The sequence below is a fragment of the Salvelinus alpinus genome, unplaced genomic scaffold (assembly GCF_045679555.1).
Source record: "Salvelinus alpinus unplaced genomic scaffold, SLU_Salpinus.1 scaffold_41, whole genome shotgun sequence".
NCBI lineage: Eukaryota > Metazoa > Chordata > Actinopteri > Salmoniformes > Salmonidae > Salvelinus > Salvelinus alpinus.
In genome coordinates, this window is record NW_027255982.1 from 1,539,206 (window position 1) to 1,563,621 (window position 24,416).

General features: G+C 44.0%; 1 protein-coding gene across 2 annotated transcripts in view; it reads left to right on the forward strand.

Annotated features, from left to right (window-relative positions):
* The first annotated feature begins 3,965 nt into the window (after positions 1-3,965).
* The window catches only part of LOC139567068 (mineralocorticoid receptor-like), a 101,799-nt gene continuing 81,348 nt past the window's right edge, over positions 3,966-24,416 (forward strand). For both annotated transcript variants that reach the window (XM_071388522.1, XM_071388523.1), the window contains exons 1-2: positions 3,966-4,411; positions 6,323-8,269. In XM_071388522.1, the coding sequence (XP_071244623.1) occupies positions 6,342-8,269 (1,928 nt within the window). In that variant the 5' untranslated portion in view covers positions 3,966-4,411; positions 6,323-6,341. The remainder of the gene's footprint in view (positions 4,412-6,322; positions 8,270-24,416) is intronic.

Consider the following 24,416-nt stretch of genomic DNA (forward strand, 5'->3'; position numbering starts at 1 on the left):
AAACTGAACTGGGATCAGGGGATACTGAATTCAGCCCACTGGGTACACCTGTTTTTGTTCCAGCCCAATACTTACAAAAATAATATACAAAAGTGAGAATGTTATCTCAAAGATGCAAACATGTCACACCATCATGACAACTTTAACTTGACTGTACGTACATACCCCAACCAGAAGCCATAGATTACAGGCTACATCCGCACTAAGCTAAAGGGTAGAGCCGCCGCTTTCAAGGAGCGGGACTCTAACCCGGAAGCTTATATGAAATCTCGCTATCCCAAACAAGCAAAGCATCAATAGAGCACTAAGACTGAATCGTACTACACCGGCTCTGACGCTCGTCAGATGTGGCAGGACTTGGACAAACTATAACAGACTACAAAGGGAAAAACAGCCGCCCAGTGACACAAGCCTACCAGACGAGATAAATTACTTTTATGCTCACTTCGAGGCAAGTAACACTGAAACATGCATGAGAGCATCAGCTGTTCCGGACGACTGTGTGATCACGCTCTCAGTAGCCGATGTGAGTAAGACCTTTAAACAGGTCAAAATTCACAAGGCCGTAGGGCCAGACGGATTACCAGAACGTGTACTCCGAGCATGCGCTGACCAACTGACAAGTGTCTTCACTGACATTTTCAACCTGTCCCTGACTGAGTTTGTAATACCAACATGTTTCAAGCAGACCACCATAGTGCCTGTGCCCAAGAACACTAAGGTAACCTGCCTAAATAACTACCGACCAGTAGCACTCACGTCTGTAGCCATGAAGTTCTTTGAAAGGCTGGTCATGGCTCACATAAACACCATCACCCCCCCTCCTCCTCTCCCCTGTAACTATTCCCAAGGTCGTTGCTGTAAATGAGAATGTGTTCTCAGTCAACTTACCTGGTAAAATAAGGGTAAAATAAAAAATAAAACAATCCCAGAAACCCTAGACCCACTCCAATTTGCATACCGCATCAACAGATCCACAGAGGATGCAATCTCTATTCCACTCCACACTGCCCTTTCACACCTGGACAAAAGGAACACGTGAGAATGCTATTCATTGACTACAGCTCAGCGTTCAACACCATAGTGCCCTCAAAGCTCATCACTAAGCTAAGGACCCTGGGACTAAACACCTCCCTCTGCAACTGGATCCTGGAGATCCTGATGGGCCGACCCCAGGTGGTAAGGGTAGATAACAACACATCCTCCACGCTGATCCTCAACACGGGGGCCCCTCACAGGTGCGTGCTCAGTCCCCTCCTGTACTCTCTGTTCACTCATGACTGCAGGCCAGGCATGACTCCAACACCATCATTAAGTTTGCCGATGACACAACAGTGGTAGGCCTGATCCCTGACAACGACGAGACAGCCTATAGGGAGGAGGTCAGAGACCTGGCCGTGTGGTGCCAGGACAACAACCTCTCCCTCAACGTGATCAAGACAAAGCAGATGATTGTGGACTACAGGAAAAGGAGGACCGAGCACACCCCCATTCTCATCAACGGGGCTGTAGTGGAGCAGGTTGAGAGCTTCAAGTTCCTTGTCGTTAACATCACCAACAAACTATCATTGTCCAAACACACCAAGACAGTCGTGAAGAGGGCATGACAAAGACTATTCCCATTCAGGAGACTGAAAAGATTTGGCATGGGTCCTCAGATCCTCAAAAGGTTCTACAGCTGCACCATTGAGAGCATCCTGACTGGTTGCATCACTGCCTGGTATGGCAACTGCTCGGCCTCCGACCGCAAGGTGTAACAGTATAACTTTAGTACGTCCCCTTGCCCCGACCCGGGCGCGAACCAGGGACCCTCTGCACACATCAACAACGGTCGCCCACGAAGCATCGTTACCCATCGCTCCACAAAGGCCGCGGCCCTTGCAGAGCAAGGTGCAACACTACTTCTAGGTTTCAGAGCAAGTGACGTAACTGATTGAAACGCTACTAGCGCGTACCCGCTAACTAGCTAGCCATTTCACATCCGTTACACTCACCCCCCTTTCAACCTCCTCCTTTTCCGCAGCAACCAGTGATCCGGGTCAACAGCATCAATGTAACAGTATAACTTTAGTACCGTCCCCTCGCCCCGACCTCGGGCGCGAACCAGGGACCCTCTGCACACATCAACAACTGTCACCCACGAAGCGTCGTTACCCATCGCTCCACAAAGGCCGCGGCTCTTGCAGAGCAAGGTGCAACACTACTTCTAGGTTTCAGAGCAAGTGACGTAACTGATTGAAACGCTACTAGCGCGTACCCGCTAACTAGCTAGCCATTTCACATCCGTTACACTGGCACTACAGAGGGTAGTGCGTACGGCCCAGTACATCACTGGGGCCAAGCTTCCTGCCATCCAGGACCTCTATACCAGGCGGTGTCAGAGGAAGGCTTAAAAAGTGTAAAAGACTCTTGCCACCCTAGTCATAGACTGTTCTCTCTGCTACCGCAAGGGCAAAGAGGTACCGAAGCCCCAAGTCTAGGTCCAACAGCTTCTACCTCCAAGCAATAAGACTCCTGAAGAGCTAATCAAATGGCTACCCAGACTATTTGCATTGCACCCCCCCACCCCTTTTACGCTGCTGCTACTCTCTGTTTATTATCTATGCAGAGTCACTTTAACTCTACCTACATGTACATATTACCTCAATTACCTCGACTAACCGGTGTCCCCGCACATTGACTCTGTACCGGTACCCCCTGTATACAGCCTCGCTATTTTTATTTTACTGCTACTCTTTAATTGTTTGTTACTGTTCTTTTTTTCTTTTTTACTTAACACTTCTTTTTTCTTAAAACTTTATTGTTGGTTAACGGCTGGTAAGTAAGCATTTCACTGTAAGGTCTACACTTCTTGTATTCCCGCGCATGTGACAAATACAATTTGATACGATTTGGAGTGTCAGATCAGAAACTGAAATATAGCGCCATCCTGTGGACACAATTTCTCCAGTCATAACATGTTGCAATACTGTAATAAAACTGAGCTCCACTGTATCTCTCTATAAAGCCGAGAGAAATCACTGAATTCACCTCTATGACTGAGTGACGTGTCCAGTGTGCTGGTATTTATATATTATGGGTTATTAGTCACTCCTATCTAAGATCAAAGGATGTAGTCAGAGGAAAAGCACCAACATCCTGTTTTGATTTCACTCTGCTAACACTACACAGCAGAATGGTTTTTTATCATCTGAACAAGACTTGTGTATTATCATGTATCATTCCCACTACATATCATCATTAAGGCTAATTTGATGCTTATTTATGATTCATAGGCACTAAACACTTACTGTTGTTGATCTTCATAACCTATCTCTGACTAAGAAAGGTTGCTAGATTATGCAGCCAGTTCCTGCCAAGGGGGAAGTTGTAACAGTCTCATTAGGCCTATGCCCTATATGTCAGACAGTTTTTAACATATATCCACTTCAGGGTCTGTGGGTGTTTTTGTCTAGTACTCAAACAACAAGTTGGCATACAGTTAGTAAAACCTCACACCAGCACATTATTGCAGATAAATGTGCAAAATGTCAGCCTTGCAAAGCACAGTGCCATTGTCAAAGAGCAATACAGAGATTTCAAAGTGGTAAACAATGCATAATATACCTCTTTTTTTGCAACATGAATAGGGCTACTGTGTATTTTATTCATGTTGAATGTAGGCCTATTAGTAAATGTCGTATTTATAGCCTACTGCAATGTATTATTCTGTTCTACACTAAACAGTTTTTTGACAGCTGTCATGTTTATTTCATCTTGTTCAACGCTCTTGAGACGGGTTTCCTCCTATCCAAAAAGCATTTTGAGTATTAAGTATTAAAACTGAGAAACTCAACCATACTTCAAATGTAAAGGTGCCCTATTTCCAGCGCAATAGAGTACCTGTGCTCAGGAGCCTGCGACCGAACGCACTCCCCTCCCTCCCCTCCCCTCCACTCTCCCTCTCTCGTCCCCGCCACCCCTTCAGAGTGTGTATTGCACTCGTTACAGAAGGAGGGTTCATGTGCACAGAATGACGTCGCACTGCAAGTCTGTCTGACTCCTTCGCTGTTTTTATCAGGGCTAGAAAATCATAAATCTGCGGAATTATGGTCCGAATGTGAGAATATCTGATGCGTCCGATCTATATGTTGCTCTCGATTGGTGTCAAAGCAGCGTCTTGATGTTGAGGATTACGAGTGATATAGGCTACGCAGCTCAGCAGAGTTCTAGCCTACTGTTCTGTGCGTTGAGCTGTCAGAACTGAAACTAGTGGATGTATAGCAAGAGAAAATGCAGAATAGCTGAAGTGGGGGATATTGTAAAGAAGAAGAAATAAGGTACAGGCTTGGTTTCGTGTCTTCATTCTCTCTTCTGGATTATTGCCGCCCAGCAACACAGCCACTTGACACATCTGAATGTCGTAATTAAGGTAAGGGCGCAGAATGATATAGCTCGAGGTAGGTAAACGACTTGTGGTTATTATAATACTTAGGTTAATATGTCAACTCCCTAAACGAAATGTACATCACTTTAATTGTCACCTGAATTATCCCCAGGAAATCTTTAACTTTGAACTATGTCCTGAGGACCCGCTCAGGCAGATTGTGACCTACAGTATAGGCTATAAATACAATTAAAGGCTGCTCTCTTTCTCTCTAAACAATAAAAATAGCCTAATAATAATAATTTCACTTATTTGCGCCCAGCAAGCTATTGGCGCATTTATTTATTATGGAATCTAAACTTAAAATCAGTTGTTTATGACTTTTCAAAGATCAGTTAATAACAATTTGAACTTTGTCTCCAGCGACATTTCCAGTAGATAATCATTCTTTACAAAAAGAAATAATGGATAAGAGTACGGCTTGCTCTGATGTCATTGCAGAACTGCGATGTCTGAAATGATCTGCATTCTAACTATTAATGCACTTTGGAAATAGTTTTGCACACTCTTCGATCAGTTGCCATCAATGTCAAAACTGTGATGTGCATTTTGGTAGATCAGATTGCCCCCAAAAATATTGCATAGCCTTCATCTGTCGTTACAACCTGGCCATGTAGCCTACCTGTTTTTGTAGTTTGTGCGTCGACAACTATCCTATCTCATAAGCGTTCTCATTTAGTATAGCCTAACCCGTAATTAGGTTACCTCAATCAAAATATCACTGTTTTTCTTTAGTCCTTCTCTTTGACAGTAGGCTAAAACATAAGTTTACCAGGGCATAAGTTTAGGAACAACAACATTACGCATAATACAAAGGGCTAAATGTGATAGCACGGGTCAATATTGCGCATTGACTTATTCTCGAAAGTTGTTTTATGTTTTCCAGAAGACGCTCAAAGACAGATACCATTTTCAAGTTATGTCGCAGCTATGTTGTGTCTGAAAAAACAATAGGGGATTGACAGAATAGTCGGACCAATCCGTGAATGGCGTGATGAAAGTTTATGTGACGCTGGGTCTGTCTCTATCCAATGGAAGTGCCCAAGAGGAGGAAATGAACACTATAAAACTACGTCATGTGTTTAAAAAAAAAAATCTAACTGTACTGACTTGGCGATTTAACAGTACAGTTAGTGCAATTAATCCTGCAAACTAGAAATGATCATGTCATACATTTAAAGAAATGCATTTCAGAAGGAACTTGTTATGTAGGTTAACGTGTGATGGGGAATTGAGTCATAGAACTATTATTACTCAGACATGACAAGACACAATCTATAATAATAATTTAATAATCGTTCTATGACCCCCCCCCCCCCCCCCAGAGACATTCTCACGTCTCCAAACATGACTTAGGCTGTCCCAAATGACACCCTATTCCCCCATAAGGCTCTGGTCAAAAGTAGTGCACTTTAAAGGGAATAGGGTGCCATTTAGGACATCATGCCTTAGACAAAGTTCCCCTATATAACCATTTCAGGGATTCTTAGTTTAAAAACCAAAGCAAATAAACAGTTAACAAAGTGAGGAGGAATGTCTAAATGATTTTCCAGAAATGAATATGACTTGATTGATAGAGAACATGCTTGCTGATTTAAAAGGATACTTAACTTGGATACTGTCGATGTTTGGCATAATTTTCCCGCTATAAAACACACTTAAGTCAATCTTAATGAAATCGCCATCCATTAAATAAATACTTTACACTGTTCATGATTTAATAAATATTCGTGTTAAATTACAGTTTTTATATTCAGTAGTATGCTCTCAGCTTCGCCAATGTGAGATTCCAGCGGCTTTTGCATGATATGTGAATAATGCATAAAAAATACCCTACCACTTTGAATTCATATTTAAACAGCATTCATCTAATTAATGTATTCCTTCAACCTGCAGGTAAATCAATGACCCAGCGATGGAGACCAAAAGATACCCAAGTTTCTTCGAAGGATCCACGGACACAGAGAAGAACAGATGGTCCCATGTCCCCAGCAGTGCCATGGACTACTGCTGCAGCGGAGCCGAGGAGGCCGACAGCCTGAACCTGAACAGCAACAGTGATGTCCTGATGGACATAGTCAATGTCAGCTGCTCCCCCAGCAGCAACACGGCCGACAGCAAGGAGAGTAACAATAACAACGAAGAGAAGAAGAAGCCAGAGCAGCAGCCTACTCTCAAGCTGACCCAGAACCAACACCAGCCTTTTGTTCTCCCCCTCTTTAACAGTTCCCTCCATGGGAGGAAGCCAGAGATGATGGACTCCAAGGAGCTGTCCAAAACTGTGGCTGAGTCCATGGGCTTGTATATGAACGCGGCCAGGGAGGCCACAGACTTTGGCGGCTTCGGCCAACAGGGGGGTCATTGTAGTCCGGGGAAGATGTACCCAGCGGGAGTTTGCGGGCGCCCCTGTCTCGAGGACAGCCAGTGTGCTGCGTCCGCGGGGAGCCCCAAGGTGAAGTCCCCTTCTACGGGGTTCCCGAAGCAGCCAAGCTCCACCCCAGGGGATTGCTGCTCATCTGGAACCACAGCAGGGTCAGACGTCTTGGGCTTGTCTCTGTCCTGCAGCCCCCAGACGCCCAGCTCCATCTCCAGCCCCGGGGGCAGCAACAACCTAGTTTCGTCCACCACCAGCCCCACCTGCTTTGGGGGGCCGTTCGCCTGTACGACCATCAGTAACCCCGTCAACCAGCATAACGCTGTCGGATCAGCTCTGGCCCACAACCACGTCCACAGGAGGAACTCGGTCACCTGCAGCCCGGCAGGCTCCAGCACGGTGGGGTCGCCTCCGCTCACCAGCCCACTCAACGTGATGCGCTCGCCCATCTCCAGCCCCCAGAGCATGAGCAGCGTGCGCTCCCCACCGTCATGCAGCACCTCTACCAACATGAGGTCATCGTCTGTCTCCAGCCCCACTGGCAGCACCAACAACATGAGGGCTTCATCATCTATCTCCAGTCCGACCACGGGGGGCCCCATGGCAATGTCCTTGAGCCCCAGGAACCCCTCTGGCGGCGGGGGTGGGTTTGCTGTGTCCAGCCCTGCTAGTGAACTGGGCCTGGTCCAGAATGACTCCAACAGTCCCGAGGGACGAAGAGACCAGCAGGACTTCAAGGAGTTTGAGTTCCCCAAGGTGGAGAGCGTGGACGGGGAGATGTTCAACGTAGGCCTGGACCACATGGGTATGGTGAAGTTCATCAAGAATGAACCCGACACGGACTATAGGAGCATGTGTCTGGGTAATGGTAGCAACAACACAAAGTGTAACCAGGCCACCGGCTGCCCCGGCAATGGCTCACCTTTCATCACACAGATAAAAAGTGAGCCAAACAAAGATGGCGGCGGATGCATGAATCCTCAGTGCTACACTGAGCAGCAGCAGCAACACTCTATGGGTCTCTTCCAGTCAGGTCCGTCCGAGATCACCTACTTGTCTCTGAGGGACAACATTGACGAATACAGTCTCTCTGGGATCTTGGGACCTCCGGGCACGGAGATGAATGGCAGTTACGAAGCCGGCGTGTTCCCCCACAACCTCCTGTCTAAAGTTAAACAAGAGAACAACGATGGCAGCTACTACCAAGAGAACAACAACAACGTTGTGCCCACCTCGGCCATTGTGGGTGTTAATTCAGGCGGACACTCGTTTCACTACCAGATCGGAGCGCAGGGGACAATGTCTTTCTCACGGCACGACCCAAGGGATCACGGGACGAACCCCTTGTTGAATCTAATTTCGCCTGTTACCGCGTTAATGGAGTCGTGGAAATCTCGGCCCGGCATGTCGCAGGGTCCAAGAGGAGAAGGCTATCCAGGTCACGGCTGCATGCCAGACAGCATGTCAAGGTAAGAAAGAAATCAATGTATGGACAAAAACAAACAGCATTGTGGGTACTCTAGTGCTGCTGCACAACTCCAGCACAGTAAGAGCGGCTGGCTGGCTCAGAGATGTTTGTTACTTTCAAAATAGAACAGTTTAAAGAGAAAACAAACTGCATTGTGGGTACTGTAGTTCTGCTGTACAACTCCAGCACAGTAAGAGCGGCTGGCTGGCTCAGAAATGTTTGTCACTTTCAAAATAGAAAAGTTTAAAGAGAAAACAACTGCATTGTGCGTACTGTAGTGCTGCTGTACAACTCCAGCACAGTAAGAGCGGCTGGCCGGCTCAGAAATGTTTGTTACTTTCAAAATAGAAACGTTTAAAGAGAAAACAAACTGCATTGTGGGTACTGTAGTGCTGCTGCACAACTCCAGCACAGTAAGAGCGGCTGGCTGGCTCAGAAATGTTTGTTACTTTCAATATAGAAAAGTTGAAGGAGAAAACAAACAGCATTGTGGGTACTGTAGTGCTGCTGCACAACTCCAGTACAGTAAGAGTGCTGGCTCAGAAACTGTTATGTTACTTTAGACTTGTTATAAGACGTGATGGATTGTCCACAGCATCTGCACAAAGCACACCCAGTGGTATAATCCAAGGGCTCTCATGTGCAGAGAGATGCTCCCTGCTATGTAGCTTTTGGGTGGAACTGAGTCTGTTTACTACAGTGTGACAGGATGAATGAAGGGGACAGTGTGTCTGACTTAAAGACCATGTTGCTCAGGACCGAGGGGTTAAAGAAGGGCGTTTGCTCCGAGTCGGGGACTACCAAAATACTAATAACAACAAGGCTTGGGAAAGGGCTTGGAAAAGGCTTGGGAAAGGGAAAAGCAGTGGGATGTTGGCTTGGCTGGGAGAACAGGAACTAAGAGATGGGGTCCAGCATGGGAGAGCAACATCGCAACATACACTGCTGCCCTGGCTCTATTCTCTACTGTATCTAACAGAGGTTAAAGTTTGCTCTCTTATCAGAGCTATGTGTATGGACAAAAACAACATTTATTGTACTCTTATTGAGAGTTCCTGAAGGGACCTTGTGTAATGCAAATATATTTTTACGAGCCTGGGCTGGCCATTATGTGGCGACGTCATAAATTATTATGAATGATTGATCACATGCTTTTGTTGCCAGATGTAGGAAACAAACAGTTGCCTTGCAGGGCAGAGCCCCGGCCACCAAACAAAAACAAACATGCAGAAAAACGGTTTGTTTTGCACAGGCAAATATGGCAACGTCTAACTTTGACACAGTTGTTGTCCGGACAGTTTGTCTGATGTCCCAGTTGAGTGTGAAGCTAAATACAGCATTATGATATTAAGATCCAGGATGAATAAAACGAAAGTATCACAGCTATGAAACCAACCAGGAAATTGGAAAAAATTGTCCAACTTTGTTGCAATTTCAGTATGTGAAGGAGTTACATAAGGAATTCCTTCCTTGTAGAAGGAGTTGATTTGTTTACAGTTAATTTAAAGATATGAAGATATGATTATGGCTCTGGTATTTGGAGAGTTTTGCGTGTAATATATTTCTTCATTTTTTCATTTCACAGAGGGGATGTATATTAATGGTGGTATAAAATCTGAGCTGATCACCGAAGTCGTAAACGTATGCACGACATGGCACACTGTAAATGCCCTGCTTATTATTGCATTTTTACCAGCTCGAGTCAGTGCAGGAAGCACTAAACAAAGCTGCAAACGGTATCCCCTCCTGACTTACAAAACCTTGATAGTCAGATGTTTCCCGAAGAGAAATACATGTGATTATTTGTGGCAATGGGGCCTGGCTTGGTATGTTTGTGTTTGTTGGTTTTCCCCAGAGACAAGCAGAGAAGATTAGGCCGACTACTGCTAGGAACTAGGCTAGCAGAATGGGTCAATGTGTTCCAATTTGGTTGCAACCAATGATTTATATATACACTAGTTGACTGATAGGGGGCGCTGTGTTGAAACCACCATGCCTCCATTTTAGCACTCCCTTACGTTGTAAAACATATTTTGGAAGCTTTAGAAATGCATTTATTAACGTCTACATTAATTTTGCCACATGTATTATATTACAGACACCTTAATGCATAATCTTACATTATATTATGTGAGCTAAACATAAAAAATAAAATACATAATATATTTCCTTTAGTATATATTTTTTAGCTTACTAATGCTACTTTCCCCACTATAGCAAAAGATACTTCAATACATGTAATTTTGTCATCAAAACATTTAATTAAAATATTGTAGAATTCCATTCATTCCTATGGAGGACTGATCATACTGGGGGAAGTGCCAATATGTCCGACCGGTTACTTCAAAGCCTCTCAACGGCCAATACATATCATCAGCAATCCAGGGTTTATATACATCATTGGTCTTAACTAATGATTTCTCTCTCTCCCCAACCACTTTATTTGAACGCACTCACAAACAGATCTACAACAATTATCCAGTCTCACTCAAAATAGCACCAATAGCACCATCAGGCTGGTTAAAAATGGGGCAATGTTCATGTCAGCCTTTGTCCTGAGGCTGTTATGTTGGTCCAGGAGGTCAGTCCCTGTCCCATTGACCTCCTATCGATAGACCATGCTACAATTCATCCAGTTGTTCTGGCTGTCTGATCAGGGCTATTCTTGTCATACTTGGCTATGGAATGGTCAGTCCACTTTTGGCATTCAGGATGTACAGTAGAGTATGTGACAGGGGGTTAGGGCATGTATTCAAAAAGTGTTTTTAGAGTAGGAGTGCTGATCTAGGGTCAGGTTATAAAATGTTCATAAAATGTTATTCATTATGAACTAAAAGTCGTAACTGATCCTAGATCAGCACTCCTAATCTAAAGACTCTTTGTGAATATGGGCCCAGAGACATAGTTGAGATCAGGTGGGAATGAGTTAGATTTACATGCCATTCTGTCAGTTCAATTTCTATGGTTATATGCAAACTCATGTCATTTACTGTAACAACACAATACAAAAACTATTTTCTACTGCACTTCATGACCTAAATACTTGACTCTGCTTGTATAACTCTCTCGTACCCCCTCTTTCAAGATATCTGGCCTGGTTTGACCCCCCACTGATTTGAATAATGCTGGCTCATGATTAACAGAAATCAATTTCTCTTTCAACAGTGAGAATGATTATCCCTAGGGTACGAGCAGCAAATGAACTCAATGGTTTTTCCTAAACGGTTGGCCCGCCCCTGGCTTCATTGTGCTTTAAATCAATACTGGACACAGAGGAATAGACAGATGTTTGATTGGCAGAGGGAGCTGATGTCTATGTGCAGTGGAGTGACTATACGTGTGTTTGTCTTTACACACGTGTATTGGTGTGTGTGTGTGTGTGTGTGTGTGTGTGTGTGTGTGTGTGTGTGTGTGTGTGTGTGTGTGTGTGTGTGTGTGTGTGTGTGTGTGTGTGTGTGTGTGTGTGTGTGTGTGTGTGTGTGTGTGTGTGTGTGTGTATGTGTGCGTGTGTGCCAGCTGCGCCTGCCTACAGTATCTGTGGGTTTCTGTGGGATAACAAGGCATGCAGTTCCTGCCAAATGATCTGGCCGTTACCTTGGAGACAACCTGTCTCTTCCCCTATGGTGGGAGCCAGAGCTTCAAGTGATGTTGACGGGATCACTGCCACCCTAGGCCTAATGAGATACAGCTTAGCCCCCTAATGTCAGGCAGGATGACAGTCAGAGGTGGGGCCTGGCCTGGCCGTATGGCAGAGACCCAGATACAGACACAGCTCTGGAAATGCCCCTCTCTATAAAACTATACACTTAGCTCCTCACAGGAGAGGTTCAATCAAACACGCACTGGGGAAGACTAGCCAAGTCCTGATGTTCTCAGGGAAACAACACTTCATTCCAACTACACATAGCTCATCACAAGAGGAGGGGTTCAATCAAAACTGCACTGCAGAAGACCCATATGCCTGTGGTTAAGAAATATTGCTTAATTTAGTTATATTCCTGTGCTGAGATTGCTTGTTTTTATGTGATTAATCAAAGTTTTTTGGACTCATTTTTACTCAGTAAACAATGTATATGGTACCTATTAATTACATTTTATTAGGGTGTTTACAATCGTTCCAAGTAGCCAAGCGTTGCCGAACTGTGTGAGTTGGATTGACTTCCTGCCAGGATCACATAACCCCAAAAAGTCCAATTGCAGGAATTCTATGGTCCAGTTCAGCTCTGGATGGGTTAGTATTGTGCCCAGGCCAGTATTTCATCAGGAGAAAGTTACATAACCATTAAAAACCAGCAAGAAACTGGAACTTCCTTTGATCAACTGAAGCCTTGGATGGCAGGGAGGGAGGGAGAGAAGGAGGGAAAGAGAAAGAAAGATTGAAAGACAGAGAGACAGAGAGTGAGAGAGGGAGAGAAAATCGAGAGAGAGAGAGAGAGAGAGAGAGAGAGAGAGAGAAAATCGAGAGACTGCTAGGTCGAAGTAGAGAGAGAAATCCCTGTGCAGTTAGTATTTTTTTCAGGCTTCACTTTGGTTTCCTCTGTAAATGGGGTAATGTTTTTAATTAAAAATGACTGTTCGTCGGAGGAGTCTGGATTACTCAGAGCGAAAGCGTTTTCACTTTAATTCACAAGAGCAAAAAAAAAGAGAGAGAGAAAAAGAATCTCCTTGGCCCAGAATTATTTTCCGTCAGAGCCTGGTTTGCTTCAGTGCTTTGGGAGAAACAGGTGGCCAGCTGTATGCGGTGCAGGGATTGACATTTTGAATGCAGAGGATTTCCCCTGCTGTATTAAATAAGATTATATTTGACTGTATGTTTATAGGGAATCCGATAGAAGTATTTACTGTTTAAAGCTAGTAGTGACCCCTTAGGCCCATGTACAATACAGTACTACTTCAAAGTCTATGTAAAAGCTTAAAATCTTATTTTCAGTCTAGTTTCCTTACCTCCTCAATTGAGATATACACAGCCATGATCACATGATAAATTATCTGAACAAAATATATTATTATAAAATGACCTAGTTTTGGGTGCTGGATTATTTGTGTGCTCATTCCCTAAATCTCCAAATCTCTTGTAACCCTATTTAGAGAGTGCCCTGTTAAGCATTGACTGGGACTATGCTACAGTGTGTTGACATTTCTAGAGTTTTGTTTAAAACTCTTGAGACGCCATCCTAAATGACGAGCTACTTACAGGATAAATGATGTCAAGCACCATTAAGTCATGGCAATGGTGTTAGTGTTTAAATCAATGTGGCCAGGGACCAAATTAAGATACAACTCAAAAGGCCCAGTACACTTGTAGGTACCTAGTAGGTGGCTGGGTCTAAATCAGTACCACAAACATGCAAATACAAAAAGAAAACATATTTCTCTATCATCCTCCCACTAAATGTTATGCTTATGGATAAAAGAGAGTATTGATTTAATGTTACGCCGACGTTTATTTTTTGCACATACTACATCTAGTCATTGTACTTCTATGGCACCAGCCTGGAGAAGAGGAGTAGAATCGAGTCAGGCGGATGGGAGGAAGTGCCGGTTAAAAAGGAAAAGAGAACGCTTTGCCTCTGGACCTGGGCCAAGTCCCAATGTTCTACTGGCAGGATGAAAGGGCAGACTCCTGAGAGAACGCTAATAGCCCTTTAATTGTATGTTCTTCTACTAAATTAATGAGTAGCATTGATTTGATTAATTCAGACGCGGCTGGATACTAATATCTAATTAAATCCACGTCCTCGTGGTGTGGCTCGGTACGGCTGGCCCCGGTGCATTGTGGGTTGTGAGGCTGTGAGGGACGTTAGTTGCTCGTTTGGGATGTGAATGTGAGACAGGGGTGTTGGGGGTCATGTCCAAGGTGTCTTTACCTGCCCTAGCAAGGAAGGTGTTCCTTGAGGAGGTAAAAACATTGAAGCCTGGGTTGTTGCTAATTCTACGTGGTCACATCAGAACTACTGTATGTCGGGTCCTCACCTTTGTGTTTGTGTGTGAGTGTGGGACTTACACACACACTATTTTATGTTGAGTGCGGTATAATGCTGGATAAAAGAGGACTTATTAAACGACAGAGCTAACCGATGGGAAGTTAGTCATAGACTGGAGATATCACAGGGGTGATATATAAAAACACCAGTCATTATTGTCACTACAAGGATTATGAGAGAAATGTACTCAAAAAGAATTACTTGAAGCTATGGACTAAAATAAAATAATTATTACAGTTGTCTTATGAAATAAATGTTGTATTATGACATTCAAAGACTGCCTTAGTTAAAAACACGGAACATGATTCTCTTCATAAAAAGATGAGAGGAGAAAGGAAGGATCTGACCTAATTAATTGATACTCTTACAGTGGTAACTACTAGTTTCCTACCTCCCCGTCTTTCTCTGTTGCGGCATCTCCCCTCTCACTCTCTGACTGTACATTCCTCTCTCCCTTCCCCCCCTTTTCTCTCTCGTTCACTCTCTGACTGTACCTCCCGCCCTCTCTCCTTTCTCCTCTCTCTCCCTCTCCCTCTCTCTCTTACTGTACCTTCCTCCCTCCTTTCCCCTCTCTCTCTTACTGTACCTCCCTCCCTCCCTGTACCTTCCTCCCTCCCTCCTTTCCCCTCTCTCACTCTCTCTCTCTGACTGTACCGTTCTCCTTCTCCCTCCCTGCTGGGATCAGAATGCCTGTCCTCATTTCAACCTCTTCTTGAAACAGGGTTTGATGAAACTTGCCCAAATTTCCAGGGTGGGCCGTACTGTAGGCAGTAGGCACAGTGTGTGTGTGTGTGTGTGTGTGTGTGTGTGTGTGTGTGTGTGTGTGTGTGTGTGTGTGTGTGTGTGTGTGTGTGTGTGTGTGTGTGTGTGTGTGTGTGTGTGTGTGTGTGTGTGTGTGTGTGTGTGTGTGTGTGTGTTGTGTGTGTGTGTATGTTGTGTGTTGTGTGTGTGTGTGTGTATGTTGTGTGTTGTGTGTGTGTGTGTGCTCAGACTTTATTACCTATCGCTGACATACAGATGCTTGTCCCTGTCCGTCATTGAGCTCTTTTACATACTGTATGAAGAGAATGTAACTGTATACTTCTACCACTGCAACACTAAGCATGAGATTATTGTGACGACTGCCCTGGTTTCTATCAATAAAAGCTGTGTGAAATGGATGAGAATAGTGTCAGGCCTAGTTGATGAAAGAGTTATAAAGACACTGAGGCTCCTATCATTTATATAGACGACTGTTTATGAGCTTCCCCAATGCCCCTTTTAGTTTGTTCTTCATTGTTTGTGTAGGCTACGATTCATAACAGCAGAATTCAATTGTACGTTGTTGATATTACGGTAACTTAATTGAGTTCAGATGGATTTTAAGGTAGCAAATGTTTGATTTCTATCAGTTTGATGGACAAGGACATAATTCACATTCATCCGAGCTATAAAAAGCAATGTGATCCATACTACATTTAGTTGAGTTTTCTATGAGTGTGATCCATACTACATTTAGTTTAGTTCTTTGAGTGAAATCCATACTACATTTTAGTTTAGTTCTTTGAGTGAGATCCATACTACATTTTAGTTTAGTTTTCTTTGAGTGAGATCCATACTACATTTCAGTTTAGTTCTTTGAGTGAGATCCATACTACATTTCAGTTTAGTTCTTTGAGTGAGATCCATACTACATTTTAGTTTAGTTCTTTGAGTGAGATCCATACTACATTTTAGTTTAGTTTTCTTTGAGTGAGATCCATACTACATTTCAGTTTAGTTCTTTGAGTGAGATCCATACTACATTTCAGTTTAGTTCTTTGAGTGAGATCCATACTACATTTAGTTTAGTTCTTTGAGTGAGATCCATACTACATTTTAGTTTAGTTCTTTGAGTGAGATCCATACTACATTTAGTTTAGTTCTTTGAGTGAGATCCATACTACATTTAGTTTAGTTCTTTGAGTGAGATCCATACTACATTTAGTTTAGTTCTTTGAGTGAGATCCATACTACATTTAGTTTAGTTCTTTGAGTGAGATCCATACTACATTTCAGTTTAGTTTTCTGGGTGGATTTCCCTCCTCTCCTTCTCAGCGCATCATTGTCTTCCTCCCTGCATTCTGATCTGCTCTACTGACCAAATAAGGGCATGGCTCGATTCATCATTCATGTTTAATTGGAGTTTGTATTCAAGTTCTGATCTGCTGTGTTTACTTAGTCTAGCTAGCAGCTAGCTCATCGCTGGACATGACGGGACTCGACTCACTGACATAGGCGGAAATGGATGTCATTAAGGAAAACACTTCCAAAAAATGTTAATTGTTCTGCTTCAGCAGTCCGTTAACTAGGTCAACACACACCCACGTACACACACGCGCTGTTCTCATAGGAATATGTCTAATACATCTGAAGAAATGGCTAGCACTTTGGCTATGTGATGGCATCGACCTACAGTAGTAGTAGCATACTCTCACACAGAGCTTCTCTTTATATTCTAACCCGGTCTATGGGAAACAACAACGGCTGTGTCAGTCAGTGTGCTCTGTGCTTTGTCGGGTCTTGAGTTGCACCCATAAAGACCCACACCATAAAATCCCTGGTAGATTGTTATGACTCAGGCTATTGGGAGCTTGGCTTTGTCACAAAAATCATGTATGTAGCGCCCTGGGGACAGGCTCTGATAATGTAGCACCCTGGGGACAATCTCTGATAATGTAGCACCCTGGGGACAGGCTCTGATAATGTAGCACTCTGGGGACAATCTCTGATAATGTAGCACCCTGGGGACAGGCTCTGATAATGTAGCACCCTGGGGACAATCTCTGATAATGTATCACCCTGGGGACAATCTCTGATAATATATCACCCTGGGGACAGGTTCTGATAATGTAGCACCCTGGGGACAGGCTCTAATAATGTAGCACCCTGGGGACAGGCTCTGATAATGTAGCACCCTGGGGACAGGCTCTGATAATGTAGCACCCTGGGGACAATCTCTGATAATGTATCACCCTGGGGACAGGCTCTGATAATGTATCACCCTGGGGACAGGCTCTAATAATGTATCACCCTGGGGACAGGCTCTGATAATGTATCACCCTGGGGACCGGCTCTGATAATGTAGCACCTTTGGGACAGGCTCTGATACAGTGACCCGGCCAAGGTAAAAGGAGACTTCCAGGGGTCTGATGACAGTCCATAGAAAAGACACTGTATCACATTGCACGCAGAGCTGACGCGGACGCAATTGGGTGACCAAGACTTAAAAGGAGGTAAACTGGTTTAGCAGGAATCAAAATGGCTGCCTATTGCAGGAAGGGATGGAGGGTAGGGTTAGAGAATCATCCTGTAATTGCCAGAGCTTTTGTGTTAATGACAATGACATTGGCCCACAATGGCCCCTGTTATGCAGAACAGATCCACAGGTATTGTGTACAGGTTGTGTGAAGGTATGTGTTGGGGTGGCTCTGGCGCCCTAGAACACTTGTGTCTCTTACAGGCTGTTGTATTGTGTACAGGTTGTGTGAAGGTATGTGTTGGGGTGGCTCTGGCGCCCTAGAACACTTGTGTGACTTACAGACTGTTGTGCATACCATGTTGTGCATACGGAAAAATGTTGACTTGACAGTGATATTTTCATACAGCAATGGTGAGAGATATTTGTTCCCATGTCTTGTTTACGAGTGTGCCTGGCTGCCATGTCCAAATAGACTGGTGTCTTTTTAGGAGAAGACCTGGTCATAGGGCAACCTGGACCAACCTAGATCCAAAATGGCAGATCAGGATACAATAGAACCATTGTGTTCCCCTGTCAATTGGCTCCGTGGACCCACAACGTTTCTCTCAGTGCACTGCCCTAGGACTGGCAACCCCCTGGCCCTGGTTTTACTGCACTGTACCTGGCACAGGCCAGACATTCCCTGTTTACTGTCTGCTGTTGTTTCGGCTGCCACCAGCCACTTGGTTTCAGCTGCTTGGTTCAGTCTAATCGGTTAGGGAGACAGGGAGCTTTTATTTGGGTTTAGCCCTGTTAAGCAGGTGGGTTTCTGTTTCGGCTTCAATAGGAGCAATGTTTTATATACAAACTTGCCCTGGGTTAGAAAGCCAGAAGGGGTTAGGGTGGTTGTGTTGTTAGTTACAGTGGCCCATACTGTGAGATTATGGTTCCAGCCACAAAAGACACCTATGAAGTTATGTTAGTTTTACTTTTGAATAGTTACTATACATTATTCTCAACACAATACTTGTTATCTTCTTCTTTGAGTAATGTATTTATTGGCAAGGTAATTGAGAGGGTAGAATTATCCTGCATGCTTCAGGTGTCCATGCATATGATTCTTCTTGTGCTACTCCTGATTTCTAGGAGATTGACCTCCTTCAGCACACAAAACATATTTATCTTGCAGGAGCACCGTCTTGTCTAAAAAAAAAAGAAACAGAGAAAACAAACAGTGTTTTTTCCCCTCGATGCAAATTCAAGTAATACCCGTTGCAGAGTAAATCTTACTAATGCAAATGAGCATTTAATCCAGCGCTTAAGGCATAACTGGAGCACAACTCTGGAGTGATAATTTGCAGTTTTACGGTCTGAATGGATGGCTCACTCACATACTTAGAGGCTTGGGCCAGCCAGCCAGTCGGCACTTAAAACACAGTTAGTAATGCAGCTGGCTAGCTTGCTCCTTCAACCCAGCTTTAGCTAACACAATAACCCAGCTTCAGTAAACAACTCAAAACAACAACAACTAAATTTAGGCCCTCTAGATGGCTGTGGCACATTGTTTTTGTGGAATGAAACTAGCTCCTTTAGCAAAAGCGTCAGCTAACAGCTAACACTATGACACAGCTTCAGCTAACAGCTAACACTAAGACACAGCTAACAGCTAACACTATGACACAGCTTCAGCTAACACTATGACACAGCTTCAGCTAACACTATGACACAGCTTCAGCTAATAGGTAACACTATGGCACAGCTTCAGTAAACAACAACTCTTGCCCCAACACTGCACTGTAGCCCATCTAGATATGGCTGTGACATATTGTTTATGTGGTGCCCTCTCTGGTAGAGCCAGTCCACTTTTCTCCCCTCTGAATAAGGGAAGTCTGACCTATTTATGCTAATGCATTAGCTAGCAGTGTGCTTCAGCTTCACTTTGTATCAGCCCAGGCAACAGTTGTTATCTTTGGCCTTGGGTAGACCAGGATTGCATTCCAAATGGCACCCCTTTCTCTTTAGTGCACTACGTTTGACCAGGGCCCATAGGGAATAGGGTGCCTTTTGAGACGCACCCCAGGGCTAACAGGGCTGAGTGTCTGTCAAGCTACATCCAGGAGTGTTCATTAGGGCCTCTCTGCAAAACTAGCTGAGTAACCTGACTAAAGAGCTTGTAGACTACAAACGTTTCCATGGTAAATGACTGTGTGTCACTTTACTGCCCTTACATTTGCCATTGAAAGCCAATTGTTTTCCCTATACCCATCCACACAGTCAAATGTACCCTGACTTCCACATACTGTAGTTTCTTTGAACAGAGTAGTCTATTGTCAGTTCATTCTCTAAACTTCTCCTCTGATGTCTTCCCCAGTTTATTGACAAGGAACACGTGCAAAAGCTTCTGCAGCCGGTTTGTTTTTGGAGGAGGAGGATGTTTTCTTGGGTTGTTTTTGACAAGTTTGAGATGCCTGGAGTTCTTTCTTCCATTCCAGTGTACGTACTTACACCCCGGCAACATGTGCCCAGTAATTCTTCTATAATCGTACGATCATCTGTTTCAAGAGCATAGACGTTCAGGTGTGTGTATGCAAAGACGTTCAGGTGTGTGTATGCATAGACGTTCAGGTGTGTCTACCGTTCGGTGTCTACCGTTCAACTGACACCATTCCATCAGGCCTGCGGGATAGCTTGTTTGACAGGTCGTGTGAAAGGTGTTGAGCAGACCTGTTTGAGACCAGCCCAGGGAAGGATCCAAGTCACTCACAATAGAGCCTAGAGGCGTTTCCACAATCATCAAGTAAACCAGGGGACAGAAAGAAAGAGTTTGTGGCCTACATATGGTCTTACAGTTTAACAGCCTATATCTACAATGGAATAGGTGGTGTGGTATAATGCATAGCCTTGGTTATTATTCTTGCCAGTAGAGTTTCCCACGCAATGCTAACCTGACACTCCTGGGCCAACGCCCTCCCTCCGATCCTATTCATCACAACCAGAACTCCAACACGTCAGTCCCTGCTCACATGACAGATGCACTCCCCTAACCCTTGAACCCTGGGCCCTGAGCTATACCAACAATGCTCTGTTAATAGGGCCCCTTTACCCTTCACACGCTCATAAATAGATTTTTCTATGGATATTTTCTACTTCGTATGGATTCTTTTGTCCATATAGATTTTTCTTTCAATGACTGTCTGAATGAGAGGAATAAAACATCAGTGTACATTACACCGAGGTGTGGGAGGTTGAATAGCCCAATCACCACAATGTCCGGTTCATAGGCTCAGTCTGGAAATGTACGTTGTGTTTTGCCATTGCTTGTTATACTTCAGCCCACACCAGTTTCCTACAGTACAGTGCTGCTACTAACAGCCCATGTCCGAGGCAGTCACTTACAGACGCCATGGAGCGGACAAATCTATGTACAGTAAGATTCTGTTTATGTTGCTGGGCTGGTGTCCTCTGTGCTAAGAACAGGGTCACGGACATTCTAGAACCAGATGTTGAAAGCCAATAAAAACTGACAAGTCATACCAGAGTGACTGTCAGTTTGTCCCTGCTGTACATGACAAATAGAGGCTCTTTCCATCTCTGTGACTGAAGTTTGCCGACACTTCTTATAAAGTCAGAAGAGCACAGATTCAAATCGAAATAATCTACTGTAAAAACTGGCCAAACTACAATATAAGACTCGGAAGGCTACAGATTGGAATCTAAGCCATCTACCGTAAAAACGGGTCAAACTGCAACTGGTCAAACCACAACACTATCAACGAGGGCAGTTGTGTCCTGTTTTCTCCCGGCTGTGCTATAATGTTTATTAGAATCCCCTTTGTGGTTGTATTAGACATGCTCCAGTGCCGGTGTGGCATTTTCAACATCCGAACAAAGCTACATCTCATTACATAAAATATGAAAACACACACAACCACAAATGCACACACACACACACAGGCGTGCGCACACACTATCGCACACACATTAACACTGAACGCAGGCACACAAAGACACACATACAAACGTGTAGGCACACGCACATACACACATACACTCACATACTATGAAAAAAGTCCAAACACTCACAGTGTGAGGGGTGATTTCCCCATGTGATTACACTGGAAAGAGCCAAAACTCAACAAGAGAACATTTCCATACGGCAGAGGATGAAAACCTGTTAATAAGAACTGTGCACCCACAATGCAGTGTGTGCGTGCATGAGTGTGGTGTGTGTGTGTGTGTGTGTGTGTGTGTGTGTGTGTGTGTGTGTGTGTGTGTGTGTGTGTGCGTGCGTGCGTGCGTGCGTGCGTGCGTGCGTGCGTGCGTGCGTGCGTGCGTGCGATGGAGGTTGGACCTGGCAGAGCGGTGCATGGGTCATAAAGGTTTTACTTCTTATCTCACCCGTCATATTCTCACCCGGCATATTCTAAAGTTGTTGATTATGGTACTGGACTGATTTGATTTTGAAAAGGTTGAGAGAGGAGGAGAGGAGGAGGTGAAACACTTATTCCTGTCTGCCGGCAAGGCGAGCGGGAGGGCAGAAAGTAGATAAAATGAGAAAACAATTACAGCGAGTCACCATGCAGGTACCTAAGGTTATTGTTTTTAATGACAGCCACATCCTGGTACAGGAGCCAGACAACCAGACCGCGGCTATGCTGCACTGCCTCAATGGGAACTGAGAATTGAGCGGTGGGGTAAGCTTTGTCCCTCATCACAAGACGAAAACAGTGTGTGTGTGTGTGTGTGTCTCTGCCAACAAGGTGAGCATGTCTGCCGAACACACACAGATAAGCATGAACACACAAAAATGCTGAGTCAAGTTTACAGAATACCGTCCCGTGCATAGCCTTTTGTTTCACCTCAGGGTGAGTGTTTAATGTTCCACCCCCTCATAGACACTGAAATATATAGCCCTAGGAGATCTTTACTTTACATTATCCTAAAGTATCGACTCCTCAGTACTCTTGACACTCAACAGCTGCTGCAGATGATTGCTGTCTGTGACGCTACGACACACACACACACACTTGTTCGCCTATGGCTAAACCCTCCGTTTCTCTGTTCACAAAATTTCTAACGACGAAGGATCATAGAAATGGATTCTACTCACTAATCAGATCCTCAAACATTTACTGAACAATATGTAGCCAATCTTCCATTGTCTTAGTTGAGCCAGCGCCACCCTGAAGCATAGACCTACATTACATTGGTTTTGGCCACAGGGTGTGCTGGTTCCGTTTTCTTTCCCAATTGTGGTAGTCAGTAAACATCTGCAGGGCCGTACTATGCCAGTCATTCCCTCTGTGGTTTACTGTGGTTTGGCTTCCTCTGTGGTCCTCTAGTCTATAGACTCACACGTGGCTGTATGATGGGCTGTGGGTTGATGATGTGGCTGCTGATGTGGGGCACTGGTAGCAATACACAAAGTAAGCATGTACAAAGTTGTACAATGTTCAATTGTGTTATAATTGCAGACCTATAATATTAAGTCTTCATCGCAAATCTGCCCGAATGAAGGTCATGGTGAGATGATGAGCTTTGAAAAGACCAAACAACTATCTTTGGGTTTTGGGAGCCTATATTTCTTGGCCAGTTGTGATTGATTCTTGGATGAGAATGAGCGGGCGCTGTGGTGTGGCGTTGGATTACAAATTACATCCTTATTGGAAAGACGAGAATTCTTTGCCGGAGGTTCGACCTTGAGGCTAGCCCATTAGAAATCAATAGGCCTTTGCGTCTGAATTAGCTAAATGCTTTCCTTACGGACTTCTACCCCATAATCATCATATTACCGCCAATGTCGAGTGGAAATCTGTCTGTGGCAAAGACTAGGCAGTTTGAATCAAGATCAGGTGTGGGCTCTTTGCTAAACTTAAATGGCACAAGCTGTGATATTTACAGCTATAATACCCTCAACTTTATAGCAAACCAAGTGGCGGTCAATGGGTTGCCATTTTGTTGTTTTTCTAATTAAGGATTGGGCCTTTAAAAAATTAGGGAAGTGTACACAGGAGCAATGTGACACGGAGGACTAGAGTCACTTACAAGGAGAGTGAATGTATGACTGGGCATTTCTTTTTTGGGACGACACCAATCTATATTTAGCAAAAGGGTAATGATACAGGGCAGATACTGAAGGACAGGGAAATGTGTCAGACATACTCTTTTACTGCACGCTACATTGCTTAGGACTGGGGAGGACATTGATGAAAATGTCATTATCCAATGAATTAAGAATATATTTAGTGGGTGTGTTCGGGACATACTCGGATTGGTTGGGTTTTAATGAGTGATTTGCTTTGTCATTCTACTATTTAATACTTTGTGACTTGGCCTTAAATGACCCTAGTTAACGTCGAAACCTATATAGAATTGTATTATATAGGCCTAAGTCTAGAATATGTGTTTTACGTTTCATGAATGTCACATAGACCGTTATTGCAGAGGCCAGCTAAGAAGGTCAAATATACTGCCATGAGTTCAATCAACCATCTATAATTAGTTAATACTATATTCAAATTACTGTCAGTAAGCGAGGACATACACTTACAGTACATTTCCTGCTACATGAGTCTGTGCATGCTACTCAAGGCCAGTGGTTGTTTTGTCCATTGGCTACTATTTTTCTCCAAATCAAACATATTGTACCTGAATCAAATAACACTGTATGTTCTTAAATTAGAAACATCACTGGCTTAGCTAAATTGCTCAGTATTTCTACAGTAATGTAGTTATTCGCTTGTGGTAACTGTATTTCTACCGTAATGTAGTTAATCTCTTGTGGTTACTGTATTTCTACAGTAATGTAGTTAATCTCTTGTGGTTACTGTATTTCTACCGTAATGTAGTTAATCTCTTGTGGTTACTGTATTTCTACAGTAATGTAGTTAATCTCTTGTGGTTACTGTATTTCTACAGTAATGTAGTTAATCTCTTGTGGTTACTGTATTTCTACAGTAATGTAG